Genomic DNA, 20502 nt, shown 5'->3' with positions numbered 1-20502 from the left:
TACATAAAACAAATAACATTTAAATTTAGAAATACGACAGATTAAGTGATATCCAATCAGCGAAAACGCTGAACTCGAGAATGTAATTTATTAATTTATTTTGGAACTAAATTACCTATACTGGAAAAAGTCAAAACGAAAATTTGTGAAATTGTTCTAATGAAGAATACAGAAGAAAGCAAACCACCAACACAAAAAGTTTGAAAACGAAACAAGTTGTAAAACATTAATCACGGATTTATTTATATTCTTTAATTAATAGGAGGTTCTAACCCAGGGTGTCAACACCGTATTTTTTGTGCAACAACTTACAAATATTTTGATGACATTTGCATGGACATTTGCTTTGGACTGTCTTGTACGCACAATGCACATATGGACCAACGTGGAAATAAATACAATTTACAGAACATGAACGTTGGACAATATTACTACAATTAATATACAGAGTGTATTATTATTATTCAACAAAAAAACAGCTTAAGATGTGCTTCGTCGACTGTTTTTTGTCCGTAAACAAAACTACTACAAGATCTGAAGCTGCTGTATAATTCTATTTATACTAATGCTCAGGATTAATTCTTGTTACTTTGTCGCACAGAATAAACTCAAAATAAAGTAATTAAATATTCTTCGCAAAATATTTGTCCTGTCCATAAAAGCCTACCAAAAAAAATAAAAACACTGTTTTTCGTTTGCCCAGGGTAAATTCCTGTGGCGTTCGCGCAAAGGACAATTTATTTGCGAGAGATTTCTCGCTAAATTACCTTAAAAAACTGAATATTTTACTTCAGCTTCGTTAAATTCCAAACTTTCATTTCGGTCCATCGAAAGTTTCACACAAGGGGACGCCCCTATCTTCTACTCTCGAAGCCTCGTCGGAGTTATGACGTCATCGCGTTTGGCAATGATGATGACGTCATTCGGTGCCGTCTATCCAGGCCAGGTCGACCACCTGGGCGATGTGGTCCGATGGTCCGGCCACACTCGGCAGGCAAGAGTAACGTATGACGTCATCGTGATGGGGAGGGGGAATCACCTGATGGGAGAAGGTTTTATTTATTTTTTTACTTCTGATGAAGTTAAAGTTTGGGGCTTCGAAAATCACATTTTTAAATACCTGGTGTGGTTTTATTGCTTTACAAACTGGGATGCCGGTATTTCATTCAGAAAGGCGGAAAGGTTGCGTCGCGATAAAACGAATAAATAAATATAAAGGGGTGGAAGCTTGCTTAAATATTCCAGTTTTAATAGTTTTCCAGAGTAAAATGATTTAAATATTTGGTAAAATTTTGTAAAAAGCCTGAAATGAATAACTAAACTTTAGGGGTTTAGGGGATTTTAGGTTGGTTCAATTTAATGAAATGAAAACCTAACTTTAAACGTTCGTGGTCTTTCAGGTTTAAGTAAATATAGTTTCTTCTAAGTTATCTCTGATTTGTTTTAGTTTTATAACAAATAAGGAGATGTGTCCTAAAATAAATTTTGGGCCCACATAACAATATTTTTATCTTCATATGAAAAAAATAGGAAAAATCAAGTGACACAATTCTAATGTTTTTTTCATTTTTGTCTCACTTTAAAATGAGTTGTTTTAACTTAAACAATTTAAAATCGAAAATTAGTCATTCGTTAATTTTTATGAGTTTTAGAAAAAATGAATCGTATCTACCAGGAAATTGCAAACCTCACCCTGGTTGCTTCTAGTGAATTCTTGTGGACGAGAATGTAGTCAAGTTGTTCGAAGAATCCAGGAACATAATTGGTGTAAGCCGGGTTGCCGCCCGCGTTAGTGAGACTGAGTTCATGAGACAAACCCATGTACTCGTTGTTGTGGTATTCGGTCTTGCCGCCTTGTGGTAAAGCGAAATGAAAAAATGTTTACAATTTAAACGAAATAAAGGAGGGTGAGACTGTTTGAACAATGGACGTATTTGGTATTGACAACAATAGGGTGTATCTTTATAGAATCCAAAGCCGCATTTTACCGTCTAGCATCTCGCACTGCTCATATGTATTTTTTCCCCTTCCTCCACTTATTTGCGTCGCCTACTCGTTTATCCCAGTCGTGTTGCCTGCGAGGCTGTAGTGCTTTTCATTACGTTTTTTAGTCTATTATCATGTTTTAATATTTCATTGTTTACTTTTATTGGTTTGTTGATGATTTTATTTATTTATTTATTTGTACTCTTACATGAGCTGACGATGCCACTTGGCGAAATATATTTTCTTTTTAAACAAAACGTCTGATCCTGTTTTTACTCATGTTTTTTTAATGAGTTTTACTTGATACTATTTGATACTGAGTAACGTATTAAATAGTATACATCTTCATTTTTAATGCTCCATATATCGATCTTTTTAAATTAACGATAAGTGGCACAGTAAATATAAATGTCAATAAAGAAGAACCACAACAACTTGAAAAGGACATCAAAAAAAGTAAAACAAACCTAAAAAGATGCGTGAAAATTAGGAAATTTTTAATATTCGTAAAAAATACCCAGCATACGACCAAAAAAGTTAAAAAACATATTACTAACTATTAAAACAAAAATTAACTTAAAATCATTGGTAAAACAAAAAATGTAAAAATAAAACGATAAAAAATTGATTTACCCCAATTCTCAGTCGGAATAGCAAAAAAAAATTTACCAACCATTAAAATTGGTTCGTTTTGTTTTATTCTTGATTCGCCCTGTTTAAACAAACTCACCGGAATACCAGTCTGCATGGTTGGCCGGTACTTTCCCGGTGAGCCACAACTGAAGTGCAGCGGTGTCAGCCGAGCTGTTGAAATCACCACAAACCAAGTAACTCAACTTCGCGTCGGGACGGTCTTCCGCTAGTTGGCGCAACGTGTCCTCCAAAAGGTTTACGATGACGGCAGTCTAAAAAAATCAAGAAATAAAGTAGAATCAATGACAGCAAAAAAAATTTTTTTCCTAACTGAAGAAATAAAGTAGAATCAAATCTTTTTTTTTTTTTTTTTTCGTAACCAAATTGATGGATAATTTAATTGTGTAATTATACTGGCATTGAATTAATTGTTAAGTTCAGTAACTCAACTTTAATTGTATTGCGGTCGGCGAAAAAAACAGATTTACAAATAGTGGTGCGTGGTCCAAAAAAGTTTGGGAAACCCTGGTGTAATCCAATCACACACTATTTCACTAATAAGCCAATTTCTTCTTCTTAAGATTAACAAAGAACCATTTATTTACCTGTTAACGAAACAACGCCTTCATGTAGTTTATCTCACCAACCTGAATAAGGCGAACATGTGATGCTTTCGGATGCCAGTAAAGATGCGTGTTGGCTACCACTAGGAGTCGCTGTGGATCCTCTAACGACTGGAGAACCGACATCTGTGACGTAATAAAGAATAGAAAAATCTGTGACGTAATAAAGATGTGAAAACTTGCAAACAAAAGAGCCTAAATCCAAGGTTTGCTTTTAACTAAAGGATTTATTATTAGAAATTTATTGGAGTTTAAAGGTGCAGCTTTTAATTAGTTTCAATAGAATTTTATTTCATATGATTTTGTCTGTCAGTAATTTGCAACAAAATCATTACTATTCGGGATTTAAACAAGTTTGTTATAACCAGGGCTGGGGAGCCGGAGCTGGAGCCCGGAGCTAAGCATTTTCTCTGGAGCCAGAGCCGGAGCCATTGTTATTATTTTTGTGGAGCTGGAGCCGGAGCCGGAGCCATTTTTATTATTTTTGTGGAGCTGGAGCCGGAGCCGGAGCCATTTATATTGTTTTTGTGGAGCTGGAGCCGGAGCCCTTTTTATTATTTTTGTGGAGCTGGAGCCATTTTTCAATTTGTGGTGCTAAAGCTAAGAAATTATATTTTGTTCCATCTCCAACGTTAGTTAGCCAAAAGCAATTTTTAAAACTTGCCATTTAATAATTGCCTGATGGCTCCGGAGCTGGAGCCGGAGCTAATGCTATTTTACGGTGGCTCCCCAGCCCTGGTTATAACTATAGGGATTTCCGATACTTCCGATATCGATACCAAATGACATCATAATTATGCTCAAACAAGAAAAATAGAATAAATTAAAACGTTCAAAAGTAAATTTTAATTGGTAACTACAGCAAAATTTTCTTTAGAATTAAAAATTTAGTTACCTCCAATTGTTAACCTACTATAGTTGTTGATAAATTTATATTTATTTTGGTATAGGATTGCCACCGATACCACCCTAGTATCGGACGAGTACCGATACCACCCTAGCATCGGACGAGTACCGATACCACCCTAGTATCGGACGAGTACCGATACCACCCTAGCATCGGACGAGTACCGATACCACCCTAGCATCGGACGAGTACCGATACCACCCTAGTATCGGACGAGTACCGATACCACCCTAGCATCGGACGAGTACCGATACCACCATAGTATCGGACGAGTACCGATACCACCATAGTATCGGACGAGTACCGATACCACCCTAGTATCGGACGAGTACCGATACCACCCTAGTATCGGACGAGTACCGATACCACCCTAGTATCGGACGAGTACCGATACCACCCTAGTATCGGACGAGTACCGATACCACCCTAGCATCGGACGAGTACCGATACCACCCTAGTATCGGACGAGTACCGATACCACCCTAGCATCGGACGAGTACCGATACCACCCTAGTATCGGACGAGTACCGATACCACCCTAGCATCGGACGAGTACCGATACCACCCTAGTATCGGACGAGTACCGATACCACCCTAGTATCGGACGAGTACCGATACCACCCTAGTATCGGACGAGTACCGATACCACCCTAGTATCGGACGAGTACCGATACCACCCTAGTATCGGACGAGTACCTATACCACCCTAGTATCGGACGAGTACCGACACCACCCTAGTATCAGACGAGTACCGATACCACCCTAGTATCGGACGAGTACCGATACCACCCTAGTATCGGACGAGTACCGATACCAACCTAGTATCGGACGAGTACCGATACCACCCTAGTATCGGACGAGTACCGATACCACCCTAGTATCGAATCGGCGCCAATACCAGCAATTGGCATCGAGTATCGACTCCGATCCGATATTATCGGAGCTTCCTATTGACAACAGCTTGATTTAGCACGCACCAGCACGCAGCTTGCTCGTTGCGTGACGCGGTTGCGAAGGGCATCGTTACTCAAGCGTTGCGACAATCCGGAGCAGCAGGGATCGTTGTTGAGAGCTTCGAAAATTATTTTGTTCTCGATCGAAATGACCCTGGAAATGTGAAAAAACAACAATTCGCGAAAAATATGGGTTGGAGTACAGTTCTTCCTTACCATGGGATTTTTGTTTAAAACTTTGTTTATTATGAAAAGTTGATTGATTTTAGAACTTCAAGAAAAAACTTCTTTAGTATTTTAATTAACTTTTTAATTTTCGCCTGTTTAGAAATTGTAATACAAAGTTTGAAAAACGGAAAAGCTCATAAATTTTTACTTAGTTTTAAAGGAATGATGATGTTGTTATTCGCGCAGTCATTGCAAAAATTTGGCATTTCGCTTTAAATTTGAATCTACTACTTTTTGGCAGACCAAAAACTGGCATTGTGTTCCAATAATAGAATTTGTATTTACGACGTCACACTGGTCTTTGTCTGATGTTTAAACCCAAACAAAAGCAGGTTCTCACTTGAACTTGCTGCGGTTGTAGAAGAGAGCAACCCCCTCCTTAACCTGCTTTTTAGGGGCGAATGCACCCCCAAAGTTTTGTAAGGAGAGGGCTGGAACTAAGTGATCCTCGAACACAAAACGATCAACTTCCTGGAGGCAGATTATGTCGCCATTGTAACCTGGAAAAATATTTTTATTCGTATATTTAACAAACTTAGCCTGATATTTAAAATATATATAAATATTAGGCTAAGTTTGTTAAACTTTGTAACACATCGGTAACTTAAAGTTTTGAAAAGGAAGAAAGAACATATAGGTAAGTTTTTCGTACGAAATTTTCACGTATTTTAATCTTAAGTTTTGGGTCAACGCTTCCAACAACTTAATAAACGCTATTATATCAAGCAATATACATTTTTAGTCGGTGCTCAATGCTTCGCGTACCATCTAAATCTAAATTAAAGTTTGCATTTTCAAACAAACATAGTCGCAAATTTTTCGCGCTTCGCGCGACGTTTCGCGACCTGCTTTAAATCCGACTTAAATTGCACATTTTCGCACAACTCCAAACGTAATAACACATTGGTTGATTATTTGTTTTAGACCGTCAGAGTATGACGTCATATTGTATGTATTTTAGATCCTATATTTGACCCGGCCCGCCACAATATTTTAGGTTTCTCATGCGGCCCGTGGATAAAAATAATTGCCCACCCCTGGACTAGATGCTATGCAATATTTTGTCAGAAATATATAAGTAAAAAACTCACGTTAAATAGCAAAACAAACATGCAGAAAGTGTCATAAAAAGTTACTGTCTTAAATATAGAAAAAAGTCATACAGTGATAAAAGTTAATATTTACTAACCATTTGCTTTTAGAACAAGCTACAACAGCTACAAACGTTTGCTAAAGATTTACACAAGTACGAATTACACAACACAGTACGAATTACCCAATTTTTTTGTCTATAAAATATACCGAGGGCTTGATTAAGGTTGCCATCATAGGCGCCGAACGTTAGTGTGCAGAGCATTTTTAGACGCCCTGGATTTCTCGTAGAGCGTCAAAACGCCCTGGAAATTTGAAAGTTCGGCGCCCATGTTTGCCATAGTTGACAAACAAAGCATAAACCCGACTGCCCAATAAGTTATTGTATGTGGTGTTTATCTGGCACTAGTATCGGATCGGCACCGATACTCCTGCTTGGTATCGGGTATCGGCTTCGATGAGTTATTATCGGACATCCCTATTACCAACCTTTAAGTTCTTTAAGTAGTAATTGTATCCTGTAGTTGATGTCGATGGCGTGTGGTGGACAGTGACCGAACAGTTCGCTCTGTGCGTATTCGGTGGAAGCGTAACAGTCGGCTAATATGTTGTAGCACACAACGCGGAAACTGCACAACATGGAAAAAACGTGGAGTGGTAAAAAAGTACAAATTAAACACTTTAAACGAAACACTTGGTTGATAGTTTATAAATTAACACACGTATAATATATTATAGTAAAGGTGAATGGCACATGATGTTGTAGCACACATCATGAAAACTGCGCAACATTGAGTGGTGTTAAACAGTGGTTCTTAAACTTTTGGGCTTGTGGGTGGTAAACATACAAAAATATTTTCAGGCTGGCAACCAGAACTTTGTAGGCACGATTTTTACTGATATAACTGGGTGAAGTTATTGTTAAACTAATTAAGAGTGCCTCCAAAAAAGGGCCTTCACATACTAAAGCAAAAGGTAACAAAATTTTTTTTTTGCCCAGTTAAAGTTTGTAAACAACATATAGCAAAGCTTTTAACTGCACAGATCAACAAAACTTTGGGAGCTACACAGATCAATAAATAACGGGAGCCACTAGCGTACCACCTGAACAACTTTGGCGTACCACTAGCGTACCACAGGTTGGGGACTCCTGCTTAAAAAATAGTAATTAAAATATTTTTTACATTCCTAGTTCCGATGCAAAAAAATGAGGATTTGTTGTTCAAAAAGTCACTTTCCAATCTCACCTGCCATTCTCGCATCTTTCCTTTGTGTGCAGATGCCTCGAGCTAAAAATGTAGCTTTCTTGGGCACGTAAAACAGCGCCGCAAGTGGCCGACATATTATCGGTTGAGGTGGTCGCTGGGTGGCGCTCGCTTCCCGCCTGAACTTCGACCTTGAACACGTGACCCACGTCACTAGAGGTCAAGTCGTGCGTCTGCAAATCATAAAAGTTAAATAGTATTTTTTTTTCATTCTTTCAAAATAAGGTAAGATTTTGAGACCATTGGTTTGTCGTTTAAAAAAAATATTAAATAAACAATGATTTTTAAACTGGTAAATGCTTTAAAGTGGGTAAATTTATTTGTTAAAAGGTTAAACAGGTCAATAAATGGTAATGATTTAATTCTTGTAGGTTTGTTAAATATGGACTATTTTTAACAAATACAATCGGTATTAATAGGTTTAATTGCAGGGCTCTCCGTTTTGCAAAAAGTAATATGCTAACTAGGGATGTCTGGTAACTTTTTATTCCAATACCCAATATTTTAAACGAAAAATATCATATCAGATAACAAAAATGACGTTTTTTCTGAGCATAATCAAGCAAAATAGTTTAAATTAAACCCTATTTATAGCAACACAGCATTTACATACTGATCAGCAAATGTAATTAAAATCCATTGTTTGGTGGCAGTATACACACAGTGTAAGTATCGACGGTTTCATATTAAACAACTTTTTAAAAGTCTAAAAAATCTAATTTAAACTAACAATAAAGTTTAAAAACGCGAGTAAAACCAAGATCAGATTTATTTAAAAAAAAAATCTACTGCCACTGGTTTTGGATTCCATAAAGATGTTGTGTTTTAATTATATTATATTGTTTAAACTACTTTATGGGAAATATAAAACATTTTGAAAACACTAATTACATTTTTTTCACACTGATAAAAAAATTTTTTTGTTGAATGTTTGCCACATAAAAAGTAACATATTCCTCAAAGTTACCTTAAAGTAAGTTAATTACAAACCTTGTCATTATGTAGAAATTCCCACTCAACTTCAGATTTGTTGTTGGAATTTGCAGCAGAAATATCTGTTTCCATTGTTTCTGTTGTTGGCACTTCAGTAGTTGATCGGTACCAAGAAAACCTAAAAGTGAAAAAAATTATAAAGATAAAAAATTAGATTATAAACTCAAAGCGCATACAGAAGTAGGTATCATTTTGAACGTTTCAAATAACTCTTTATTTATTTTCAAGAGTTATTCGAAACGTTCACAAAATGTTAACTATTTTAGAATGGACTTTGATATTCTTACTACGTCTTACTACAACCTCCAACCATTATGCTCCAAAATTATAAACTCTTTTAGGCAAAAATTGTTGCATTTTTAGTAAAGAGCAGAATTCTTAAAGAAAACACAAAAATGTTCTTTTACTTAATTGTGTTCCCTAAAACTAAAAAAACTTTTTTAGATTTTAGTAACACAATTAATATTTGACAACAAAGCACAGCTTCATTATACCAATCAAAGTTACTTGTTTTTAACACAAGGGCTTGATACAGATGAGATTAATAACAAAGTAAAAAAACTCTTAGGCTTGTTTTTTAAGGCAAAGAGAGTACCCTTGCTAGATTTATAACATTTATAATTCAAAATAGTGAAGTAAGACATAAACTTTTGTGTATATATGATTTAGAAATTTTAGTTTAATTATACATCATTTTGTATTGCTGTAGTAAATATACCTGGAATATGCATGCTGAGCATTTTCAAACAAGATCCTCGGATATAAAAGTGTTCCAGCCACAGGATTTGTGGTCAAACATAGACTACTTATGCTTGGAGTGTTAAAGTAGATGGAATAATCCTGATCGTTGAGTCGGAGAATTTTAGCTTCCGGCCAAGCATCGCCGTTCTTAGCTTCCAGTTCAAACTTTAAAAGAGAAAACACATTTAGAAAGGGTTATTTTGCAAATTGAATACCTTTTTTGCAAATGCTATAAGATAAACTAAGTTTGAACAAAACTTTTTTCGCATTTCAGTGTAAGTGTTCTATGACTGGGTAAAATTTGTATTCTATGGACCAAAGGTTTAAAAACTTGTGCTTGGTTCCCACTTTTAACGATTTAGTTAAAGATGCGCAAAATATTCGTTCAGAGTAGTATCGCTGCCGATACCGAAATTTATTTAGGCATAAATCAGTCATGGTTTGCAATCTATCACAGCAAATTCTAACTTAAAAGGCAAACTCTTCACACAACTATAAGTTGAATTTCTTTTCAAAAAATTTTGGTCGCTAAATAAAATTTTAAAAGGTCTATTTTAATGCCCATACAGAGGTAAGTTGCGTTTTGAACGTTTTGAACAGGGGCAGGCAACTTCTCCGTTGGCGGGCCAGATGTGGGAAAAGTACTTGGTAAGCAGGATTAAGTACTGTCAAATCTTGCATGTTTTGTCGCATAATGGTGGCGAATGTTGTACTCTTTAAACACGGCCACACTTTCATTGCACATTAAACATACTGATTACTTCCCGACTTGAAGAATAAACTAAGTGCAGAACTTTGTAAACCGAAAATCGGTTTGTTTGGAATTTAAAGTTATAAGATAACAATATTTCGCTATTAAAAGCATCATAAGTATAATGATTTTAGTAGCGAAATGTGGCTGTAGGTCACATTATCATTTAAGGCCAGAAACTGTCTGCGGACCGAAACCGGCCCGCGGGCCGTATGTTGCCCGCCCCTGGTTTTAAATAACTCTTGATCCATTTTTAAACAATGATGTTGAACCTCCAACCATTATGCTTAAAAAATCTATTTTATCAATTTAGTTCATTTGACCAAACAGCGGACAGATTGGACGCACGTTTCACATAAAATAATTGAGATTATAGAAAAATATCAAGTGACGATTATTTCTCCCATTATGTTACTTATATTTCATTCATATCCACCTGAACATCGTCTGCACTAAATAGTGTGATTTTAACGTCAGAATCATCGACAAATTCTTCATTTTCGACTTTTGGACGCTTTCGTTTCCTATTGGCTGAGTACTTTGCGATGTTGGCGCGGATTCGCTTGAACGAGCTTTCCACAGTTTCGTCACAAGGACGATTAAGCTGAAATAAAAAAAATATTAGTCATCTTAGCTTGACAAGCGTACTGCTTTGAACCACATCAGTCAGCAAAGTCTAAAACTTGTAATATGCATTTTGCCATATAAATGAATGCCATCTAGTAAAAAATATTAAAAGCTATTAGGAAAAACTTTTATTGTTAATGGTTATCTTGTCAGATTTATTATAGAATTAAAATTTGAGTTCGCTAGGTGGGTAAGTGTCATGACTTTTCTAAACACATAACTTAATCTTCAGACAAAATAATTCCATGGACTTTTTGAAAAACATAGGGAAAAAAAACTACGAAACTAGAGAGGAATACATAAAATACGAACTAGGGAGGAATATATATCACTATTAACTGTATCGCTAGTCTGTTAATTCAAATGATTCTTTGTACATCTTATAAAATGACTGACTTTGATAATGCCAGAAAATTCTTAAGAATATTTCAATTTATTTGAAGTCAATGTCGTCATTAACTTAAAAAAGCAAGGCAATATATTTTATAAACATTTAGTAAGCAAAAAACATACCTGTCTCATTTTGCCACACAGCTCTAAAGTTATGCACAAATTTGAATCGCCCGGTTTTTGGGAGACCAAAACTTTTTTGGGGGGTTTTGGCGACAACTGTGGCATCTTTTCAATTAAATCTTGTTGGTCCGATGGGAATAACAACCGGACAAATTTCCTATATATATTATCAAAACATACTTTTAATACACATACATAGAAAAAAAAGTAAGTATTATGTCTATTATACATATTATGTAACAAAAACAAAATCTTTTTTCAAAAATGAATATTAAAGCCAATACAGAATAAGTAGCATATTTTGAATGTTTTGAGTACATAAAATATTCTTAATAATAATCATTTTATATCTAAAAACAATATCCAGCCAGTATGTTCCAAAGATAAAAATGCCAAATGTTTAAAATGGTACTAAACAACATACATATTTTTATCATTTATCTAAATATTGAAACACCTTGCACCTTACCGGTAAATGTATTCTTTAATGGGAGTGTAGGTCCTGACAGGCTGGACTGGAAACTTAACTTTTGGTTGAAAAACCAGAAAATGGTGAAGCAGGCCAACCTGTTTGAGATTTTTGTTGCATAGGTTGCGCCTAATGTTACAAACAGTTAGCAGTGCAACTTTCATCTGGGGTCATTGGACTGCCTAGGCTAGGCACCAAAAAGGAAAACATTATTTTTCAAGAAAAATACTTGCAGTTTAAAGAAGGACTTTTCAAATTGGGGGATTTAAGTAGGGCAGGGCTGCCAAACATTTTTATGAAATAAATTTAAAAGACTTTTCAAAAAAGGTTAATTTTTGGATTAATCAACATGTTTTAAATACAATTTGAAAACAAAACAGTATCATTGCCATAGTAAATACAACACAATGAATAGTATTATTTGAGTTGTAGTATGACACATTCAAAACACAGAAAGATTCACATAAAATAAATTCAAAGATTTTGTGGCAACCCTGCAATAAGAATAAAAACATCATTTTTCAAGACAACTACATGCGGTTTAGAGCAGGGCTTCCCAAACTAGGTGTGCGGGGCTACATAAATCCAACACAAGTATAAATACATGTGTATAACCTTAATGTACATATACACAATGTATATTCTGTGATCAAGCCTTTCTAGAGTCGTACTGGCCAATGATAACGGCACCGATTATGTAGTACACAAGAAGCCTTGGAACAGGCTTAACAAAATTAGTCGGCCTTATCAGGATTATGGTACAATGTTCACAACACACACATTGTGTACATGTATGTTTTAGTTGCTGAATACAGGCTGTTAAACCCCTTCGATTGATGTTGTATGTACGAACAGCATGCAGCAGGCAATGGTGTTATGGTTTTCTTAACTGGCTACCTTCTGAGTCTGCGTAGCTCGGTTGGTAGAGTGACCGAGGTTGTGAGTTCGAAATCTCACCACAGGCTAGTTTATGTTCTAGCCTGGCCTTGCTTGCACTACAATCCCATTCAGAACGACTGATTTAGGTGGCCATTTTTGACGGATGTGGTGTACATGTGAATAAATTGTACTTTTATGACCTTAACGAATACTACCAACTTGAGTTGCTGATTCATTTAGTAAAAACTACATAAACATCTGTTTATCACTGCCAAATGTGAAGGACTACAAAAACTTGCATTTTAAAATTAAAGGTCTGGTTTCAAGTAACACAATTGTACAATCGTTTCACAAGAATTAGAAAATTCAAATTCAAAACAAAATCATTGGAAGATGGTTTAAAAAAAACGGCATTAAACTTTTTAAAAAACTATATTAAAGAAACATTTTAAGCTTCTTAAGTTTAATTTGGTGTTCTTCTTTTCTGTTGTTTCTTGCGTTTCGCTTGCTTTGCCTCGCAATTTTGCTTTTCTCAAGTTCCTTAAGGGCCAGCTCCGAGTCCATGGGGGGTATAATGGCGCCGGCAGTGGTCTTAACCTTCGGTTCAATGAAGGTCTGGAAGGCTGAAGGGGTGTTCCAAGTGTTTCCGACCGGTTGGGCAATTGTTCTTTCAAACTGCTTCTCATTTGTGAATGGAAATGGCAGAGAGTTGACGCGATGTTTTGCGATGTGAGCGTCGCGCTTTTCACTGATAACAACGTGACCCAACTCTTGGTCCAATCTCGGCCGAACCGGAACGGGTTTGACCCTAAAGCGCCGTCGTTTTCTCTTGGACGGTTTGATTCCAGACCCGGCCCATTCGCCCCACCCTGGCAATGCAAGACTCACGGCTTTTGGCTGGTCACTTTCTACAACCTGGTTTTTAACTTTGCGGAATTCACTTATGACATCATCATCGGCGAACGCTTGTTCGATTGTCATCATTTGTTCTTGTTCGTCTTCCTCGGTGACAAGATCCGGTTTTATTTTTGAGGCCGATGTTGCCAATTCGTCACTCAAAACTTTTGAAGCATCGGTTTTAACACCTATAGCTTTAGGCACATTATCACTACCATTGTAATCTTGAGAAGAAATTGCTACAACAGTATTTTCCATTTCATTATTGTTTGTTTCATTTAAGCCATCACCTATATCATCTTCTTTCGTGATGCTATCAGAGTTTTTGTCCTTATCACAGGAATTGTTTGTTTCTTTATTATCCTTTGCGTTTTTTAGATTCTGAAATGCTTTTTGAAATTCTTTCATGGCTTCAGTGTTCACCAAATCAACTGGAACTTTCTCGGCAACTTCAGAATCAATCTCCTTCCCAGAGAGCCAATCTCGCAACTCCTGGCTTTCGTTCAACGTATTCGCACTTAACCAAGGATTATCCAAGTCTTTGTCGTCCAAATGAACTTTAACACCCGCATTATTATCTTTGTTATTGTCACTATCACTGTCAATTTCAACATCACTGTCATCGCTGTTTTCAACTTGAGCTTTTGTGACAAGTTCCTTATGCTTTTCCAACTGTTCTTCAAGCAAAAGTTTTGATTCCTTGTCGTGTTTTGCCATTATTGCTCGACTTTGAGCCCACTTACTTCCAGTGCGATGTCGTAACGATGCTCGTTCTTCTGCTCGAAGTTTGTCAGCTTTTTGAACAACATCGCCAGGGTTTTCGGCAGGAGCATTCACTTCATCTTGTTTTTTCTTCTTTTTGCGAAGAATCCGGTGAAACTGCTTGCTCTTTATCTTTTTCTGCCTCTTGCTTTTCTGCTCGTGATAGGACATAAGTGCTCTATGTTTTTGCAGCTCTGCTCTACGTTCTTTTGCTTCTTCGAGGCTGACGGCAGCCAATGCTTCCTCCTCTGCGACAGTGAGGTCATTGTCTGGTCGTTCTATGCATTTGTTTCCATTTAGAAGTGCATAAATTTCCTCCTCAAGTGGAGTTAACTTTCTACCCTTTTTTGACAATAAAGTGCCAACAGTTTTAAGATGAACATGTTCCTGCTGTAGCGGAAACGAAAGCTGTTCAGCTTTTCTGTTGCTTTGAACAATTGGATCCCACTTAGTCAACTTCTCTGTCGTCTTCTCGTACTCAACTTTTTGCTGAAGGCGATCAGCAACCGGTCGCGATAGTGGAGCATCCAAATGAATATTGGACCGATTAACCCTGTTAATTTGCTTTTTAAGGACATTTACGTTTGCCGATTCTTTCACCCCCTTTAAAAGCTGATGAAGATGAACTTTGCGATTTGTCAAATTTTCGTTTTCGGTACCGAGCAATGAAAACATTGAAACATCCTGTGTGGCTTCCGTTCTAAGACCTTTGCGCCGATTTGAATCCGAATTGTTATTTGCGTCGACACCGAGGCTTTTCAGCAGCTCGTCATGCTTCGCTTCATCTACATTGTTCGCAAATTCATCGTCAGGATTGTCCATTTTTGTTTCGGCCAATGGATTTTCCTTCAGACTGTTGCTTACTTGAAATTTCATTTTAAAGAACTATAAAATTTAACTTTATATTATCTAAATTAGAAAAAAATATTTAGGTATATTATACCAACCAAAAAGTTTACATTAGTTTTTTCAAAATCATTGTGAGTGGATTTTTTTTTATCCTGTGTACATAAAATTAAAAACATAAAGAGTTTTTTGGTTTGCATATAGGTTTGGTACCTAACTAAACATATGGTGGCTGAGTGTTTAATGTCAAAAGTTCACAGTGCTTGGTGAAAGTTTGGGAGAATCAGGGTGTACATATTTTGGAGCATTTTATCAAATGTTTTTTTTAAACATCTTCTTCTAATTCATAAATATGTGAGCAAAAAATTTATGATTGCAGACTTAAAAGTACAAAAAATTATCTAATGCTATTTTTTGGCAAAAGTCTAGTTATTAGGTATGCAAAAAAGGTAAATCCGTATAATCCACAAAATTATTGGCGATGGTCTACAATCCTACCACAACGCACATTATCTGGGTTAGGGTAGGTTATGCAATAGTATTGAATAATTATTGGCGCTCTTTTACTTATGTACGTGAAAAGTTATGCAAAAAACAAAACAAAATAATACCGCATACCACAACGCATATTGTTTGGGTTAGGGTTAGCGTTTGAGTGAGGGTGGGTCAAGTAATATTATGTTTATTATTAATAATAACTTGACCCACCCTTAACCAAACGCTAACCCGCACCCTAACCCAAACAATATGCGTTGTGGTATGCGGCATTTAAAGAAAGTATTTTTTTTTTAAATTTTCACGTACATAAGTAAAAAAGAGCCAATTATTAATAATAATTTACCCACCCCCACCCAAAGACTAACTCACACCCTAACCCAAATATGGTGTGTTGATTTAATAACTGTGGTAGGATTCTAGACCAGCGCCAAATTATTTACTAAATATATTTTGCAACAGAAAACAGACATACTTTTTTGCATTTTTCACCATAACTGGCAACTGCTTGAATATATTTTACTTTGTACAAAAAAATTACCATGCCAATCAACGCATACAAAGGCTGTTATTATCAGAAGCCTTTTTAACATTTACCTTTACTGAATTAAACTACGTTTATTGCACACAGATTTATATTTTAAATAAAGGTTTATAAAACGAAGTTTGCAATTAAAACGCAAACGCAGAGCAACAATTGAAAACCCATGTGTGAATCCATGTGGTGTTTTACCTAATTTACATATCAAACACTAGGTGCTTTTTTTAATAATAAATGTACATTTTAAGCAAGTTATATGCAATACATAACTAGAAAATATTTGTTAACGGTGATCTGTAATTCCCAACTTTTGTATATGAAATAGCTACTTAATATTCTTGACATTTAAATCGTCCGTGTTTAGCACGATGCATAGTAATTCTTTGACCTAGCCGTAGGACGTTAAGCCGATCATACATCAATATGTTAGTGTTGGTAACAGGATAACTGAAGTGCATTTGGGATTATTGAAATTCTTACAAAAGTAAGTTAGCGATAGGCTACGGTAGGAACAGAACTTTAAACATCTTTGTTTTTATTATTGCTGTTATGAATCTGCATTAAAATGGCAAAATGGCTCCTTTACAAATTGATTTAATTGCTTATCAATGGCAATAAATCTTACCGCCATTTGGATCTCTGATAATGTAAAAATAAATTAGATTCTAGTACAATTCTGGGGTGGAATATATGCCGATCAGACGAACAATTAGCTTATGCAGTTTACTCATATTAAACTGTTTATTATTTATACATTTTAAAACTATTCAGTGTTTCACACGCTGAAGATAAATTTTGACTAAAGGTAAGAAGTTCATATTTAAATATCTTAACCCAAACACAAAAATAAGTGAATAACGGAGTTTATTGGTGTATGCCAAAACTTGAACTATTTTTTGTGTTTGGTATTAGGGATACCACTTTTCGTATCGGATCAAACATTGTAACATTTTTTATATCGGATTTGCCCAACAAAGTATAAGACAACTTTTACCTCCCACTTAACAGTTGTTAACTTGATCATGATAAAGACTCATTTTAATGTCGCTAGCAAATTATATCTGATAACAATAGTAAATAAATGTTCTGTATTGGCGAAGATCGTTTCACTCTGTTGGATTGCCAACCAAATGTTCACAATGTATAAACAGTTTTATGTTTTAATTTGCATTTGAGTTATTTCACCAAAAACGCCTTAATGAGCCAAAAAGAGATTTACCGAAATAAAACCATTTAAAGAATATCCTGTGTGTAACAATTTAATCAGCACAATACAGAATATGATTACATATATGAAGTAGGTATGGGTGAATTTTGGTAAAACATGTATAGACCAGATATCACTGTTCCTAATAATAAATGAGGAACACAGCATATTGCACAACTTATTAAAACTAGGTTTGGTGTTTCATGCAGCATTTTCTACATTTACAAAACAAAACTAAAGTTTGGAGGAAAAAGCTTAAGATTATGAGAGATTTTTTAAAGTATAGTAACGTAAATTTGAAAGCAAGAAGAAACACATTTCTGACTAAATTTTGGCTTTAAAAATAAGGATTTTATAACAAAATAAACAAATTATAAGCATTAACAAAGCTTACTGTCAGATAATGTAGTTACAGTTGACACAAAGAACAAGCAAAATAACCAAAACATGCCGCCTAATATTATCATAATGCAACTCTAACAGCTTAAGTTTACTTGCAATCGAAAACAACTAAAAATAAAATAATTTTAAAACGACTAATAGAAATCGAGCACACAATACAATGGATCATATTATATAAATGGCGGAGTACATAATGCGATGAAAATTGACCTTTATCTATTTAAGTCAGGGGTCACAAAACTTTTTTTCATAAAAGGCCGGATAACTGTAAGAATTGATAATTACAGGCTGGATATTAAATATTGCAACGAACTACTATCACTTAATTATCATTAAAAGCTAGGAAAGTATAAATAACTTTGCAACGAAAATTGTAGTGAGCCTTAATATATGTTGTTCAGTTTAAAATTTTATCAAAGTTTAGTTTCTAATTGAATTTGACCTAATTTCTACTATTCTTGGTTATGAAGAGAATATGACATGGTCCCATAGAATTAACTCTGTCAGATCCGACCCACCGGCTATAGCTTGATGACCCCTACTTTAAATCAAGGCCCTATTCCAAGTTCTGCAGCATCAGCAGCTGCTGGATCACTTTGGTTTGACTTGTCTCTCGAATTTCGCCGGCGAGAAACATTTCATCCACAACTGTGTAGACCTTGTAAAAGTTGAAGACCAAATCGAGTTCGCAAACGTTGTGGAAATACTCGTTGAGGACTTCAACAAAATTGTGAATGGCCTCCAGGTAAGCGAGGTTGTTGTCGGTCACGTCGACGCAAATGCAAAAGTAGAGGCCGGCGTAACGTCTGTAGACGATCTTGAAGTTTCGGAACTCGACAAAGTTTGTGTGTTTTGCGTCGCGCACCGTCACAACAGCGTGAACCTCCTCAATAAGCTTCTGCTTTTCGTCGTCATCAAACTGCATGTACCTTCAGTAAACATAATTTTTTATGCATTAAGTCTTGAAACCATTGCAGGACAAAAATGAAGTATAGGCTGGGTCAACATTTCGTTCTTATATCTTAGAAATGTGCTTTTTTCTTAATAATGAGTTTCCTCTAGTTCATTCACATGATGCTATGTTTAAATAATGCTATTACAGTAGTTATTTAAAACTTTGGCATTTAGTAAATATTGGTGGTAATTAATGGTAAGTTACAACATTATTACAAAGCAAAATGCTTATTTTTTGCATCTCTAACTAAACAGTTTGCGCAGTATTTTTAAATTAAAATTTAGCAAAATGTTGAACAACATACAAAACATCATAAAAGCAAGACCCTATGTTTATAAAAAAAAAAGTATGCAATTTATTTTATGTAAAAACTTCCTTTTACTGAGGTATATCACAGTGGAAAGTATAGCAAGTGCTCCGTGTGCAGCGCTAAATTTTGACATACATGCAATCATGGTTTTATGCACAACTGAGGCTCTGGAATCTAGTACGCCTCAACCTTCTTTAGAATTAAGGTGTGTAAGTTACTAAGTCAAGCCTTCTGCATTGTCCACTGTGGAAATAAATATGAAAAGTACACCCACAAGGTTGTTTCAACTTTTAAAAAGTGCACAGCCAAAAAAATCTGAACTTCACCTAAAATATGTAAACACTTGTGTGGCATACATTTACAGTGCAATGAATGCAATACAGAGTGCATCGGAATATCATAAAGTGCACCCGGAAATTTAAAAGTGCCTGGGAGCACTTTTCTTAACTTTGTTGCACCCGGTCACCTGGATTTTTCGGCTGTACAACCATCTTATCGAGATCTGCCATACTTTTCAGACTGGTGCACTGTGTGACAGGTGCACACCTAAGATTATTTAAAGCTATTTGTGGCACACTTCTATTAGTGATTTCCAAACCCAAATTCCAGAAAAAGGTTGAAATGTGGTAGACTTCAAAACTTCAGGTGTGCATGTAACCTTGATTGTGCACCTGCACACCTAAAAAATTGGCGCTATACACCTCAATCTTGGCTTGATGTGCCATGAAATTCATGTGTGCACACAAACTGCTTTCAAAAAATCTCGGGTGCGCACTTACCCTGGAATGCAGACCTAAGCAGAGCCAACCCGCACCCCAAAAATGAAATACAACCCTGATTTTCCTATAGGTAATCTGCAAAGTTATGTCAAGATTTGCCTCACTTTCTGCGACATGCTGAATAATAAATATTTGGCGCTGGTCCAGAATCCTACCACATTTAATTCAACTGTAACGAAACGAGTTGTCAAAGTTGAAATGGCAACTAGGCATAAATATATAAAAACAACTATAACAATAATAATACATGACCAACCCAAACTCTAACTCTCGTCCTAACCCAAATAATGTTAGCAATCTAAACCCTTGGGCGAAGATATGGTAGGATTCTAGACCAGCGCCAAATATGCACATATACATACAACATAAAGGAGAAAACAACATAAATTTAAAAAAATGTTTTTCAATAAAGGTATACAGTTTCAACTTTGAGTATATTAAGTTTTTACAATATTCCTTACCATTTTGCAAGTCTGGTTTTCCCAGCTCTGTTTTGGATGAGAATAAAACGAATCATTTTTACAACCAAGCTTGTTTTTAGATGCAGAAATTCAGGTTATTTGGCCTAGTTTTACTAGCACTTAATTTATTTACAGAGCTTGTGAAATTACACCAGCTCTTAATAAGTAAATTAGTTCCGATGTATTT

General features: G+C 35.7%; 3 protein-coding genes across 5 annotated transcripts; all 3 read right to left on the bottom strand.

The window, feature by feature from the left end:
* Positions 1–81: 81 nt before the first annotated feature.
* On the bottom strand, positions 82–11962 carry LOC146131799 (2',5'-phosphodiesterase 12-like). Of its 2 annotated transcripts, none has more exons than XM_083396601.1 (13): positions 11782–11962; positions 11313–11469; positions 10609–10776; positions 9399–9586; positions 8678–8798; positions 7670–7860; positions 6912–7051; positions 5671–5830; positions 5127–5256; positions 3267–3395; positions 2717–2891; positions 1693–1853; positions 82–1039 (listed from the first exon to the last, which is right to left on the bottom strand). In XM_083396601.1, exons 1-13 carry the CDS (start codon positions 11943–11945, stop codon positions 920–922), a joined length of 2004 nt encoding a protein of 667 aa, XP_083252727.1. In that variant the 5' UTR covers positions 11946–11962; the 3' UTR covers positions 82–919. The 2 variants fall into 2 exon arrangements, with proteins under 2 accessions (XP_083252727.1, XP_083252728.1); XM_083396602.1 differs by having other exon boundaries at positions 3267–3368.
* A 6-nt stretch (positions 11963–11968) lies between these two features.
* Positions 11969–15210, bottom strand: LOC146131798 (U3 small nucleolar RNA-associated protein 14 homolog A-like). Its single transcript, XM_083396600.1, has one exon. The coding sequence runs from the start codon at positions 15193–15195 to the stop codon at positions 13096–13098; it is 2100 nt and encodes a 699-aa protein (XP_083252726.1). The 5' UTR covers positions 15196–15210; the 3' UTR covers positions 11969–13095.
* Positions 15211–17274: 2064 nt separating this feature from the next.
* Positions 17275–20502, bottom strand: LOC146131797 (AP-2 complex subunit sigma). 2 transcript variants are annotated; one of them, XM_083396560.1, is made up of 3 exons: positions 20316–20502; positions 18649–18739; positions 17275–18549 (listed from the first exon to the last, which is right to left on the bottom strand). In XM_083396560.1, exons 1-3 carry the CDS (start codon positions 20369–20371, stop codon positions 18367–18369), a joined length of 330 nt encoding a protein of 109 aa, XP_083252686.1. In that variant the 5' UTR covers positions 20372–20502; the 3' UTR covers positions 17275–18366. The 2 variants fall into 2 exon arrangements, with proteins under 2 accessions (XP_083252686.1, XP_083252685.1); XM_083396559.1 differs by having other exon boundaries at positions 17275–18739.

The sequence above is a fragment of the Ascidiella aspersa genome, chromosome 9, assembly GCF_963924565.1.
Source record: "Ascidiella aspersa chromosome 9, kaAscAspe10.2, whole genome shotgun sequence".
Lineage (NCBI taxonomy): Eukaryota > Metazoa > Chordata > Ascidiacea > Phlebobranchia > Ascidiidae > Ascidiella > Ascidiella aspersa.
The sequence above is the reverse complement of the archived record's forward strand: the minus strand, read 5'-3'. Positions and strand labels throughout refer to the sequence as shown.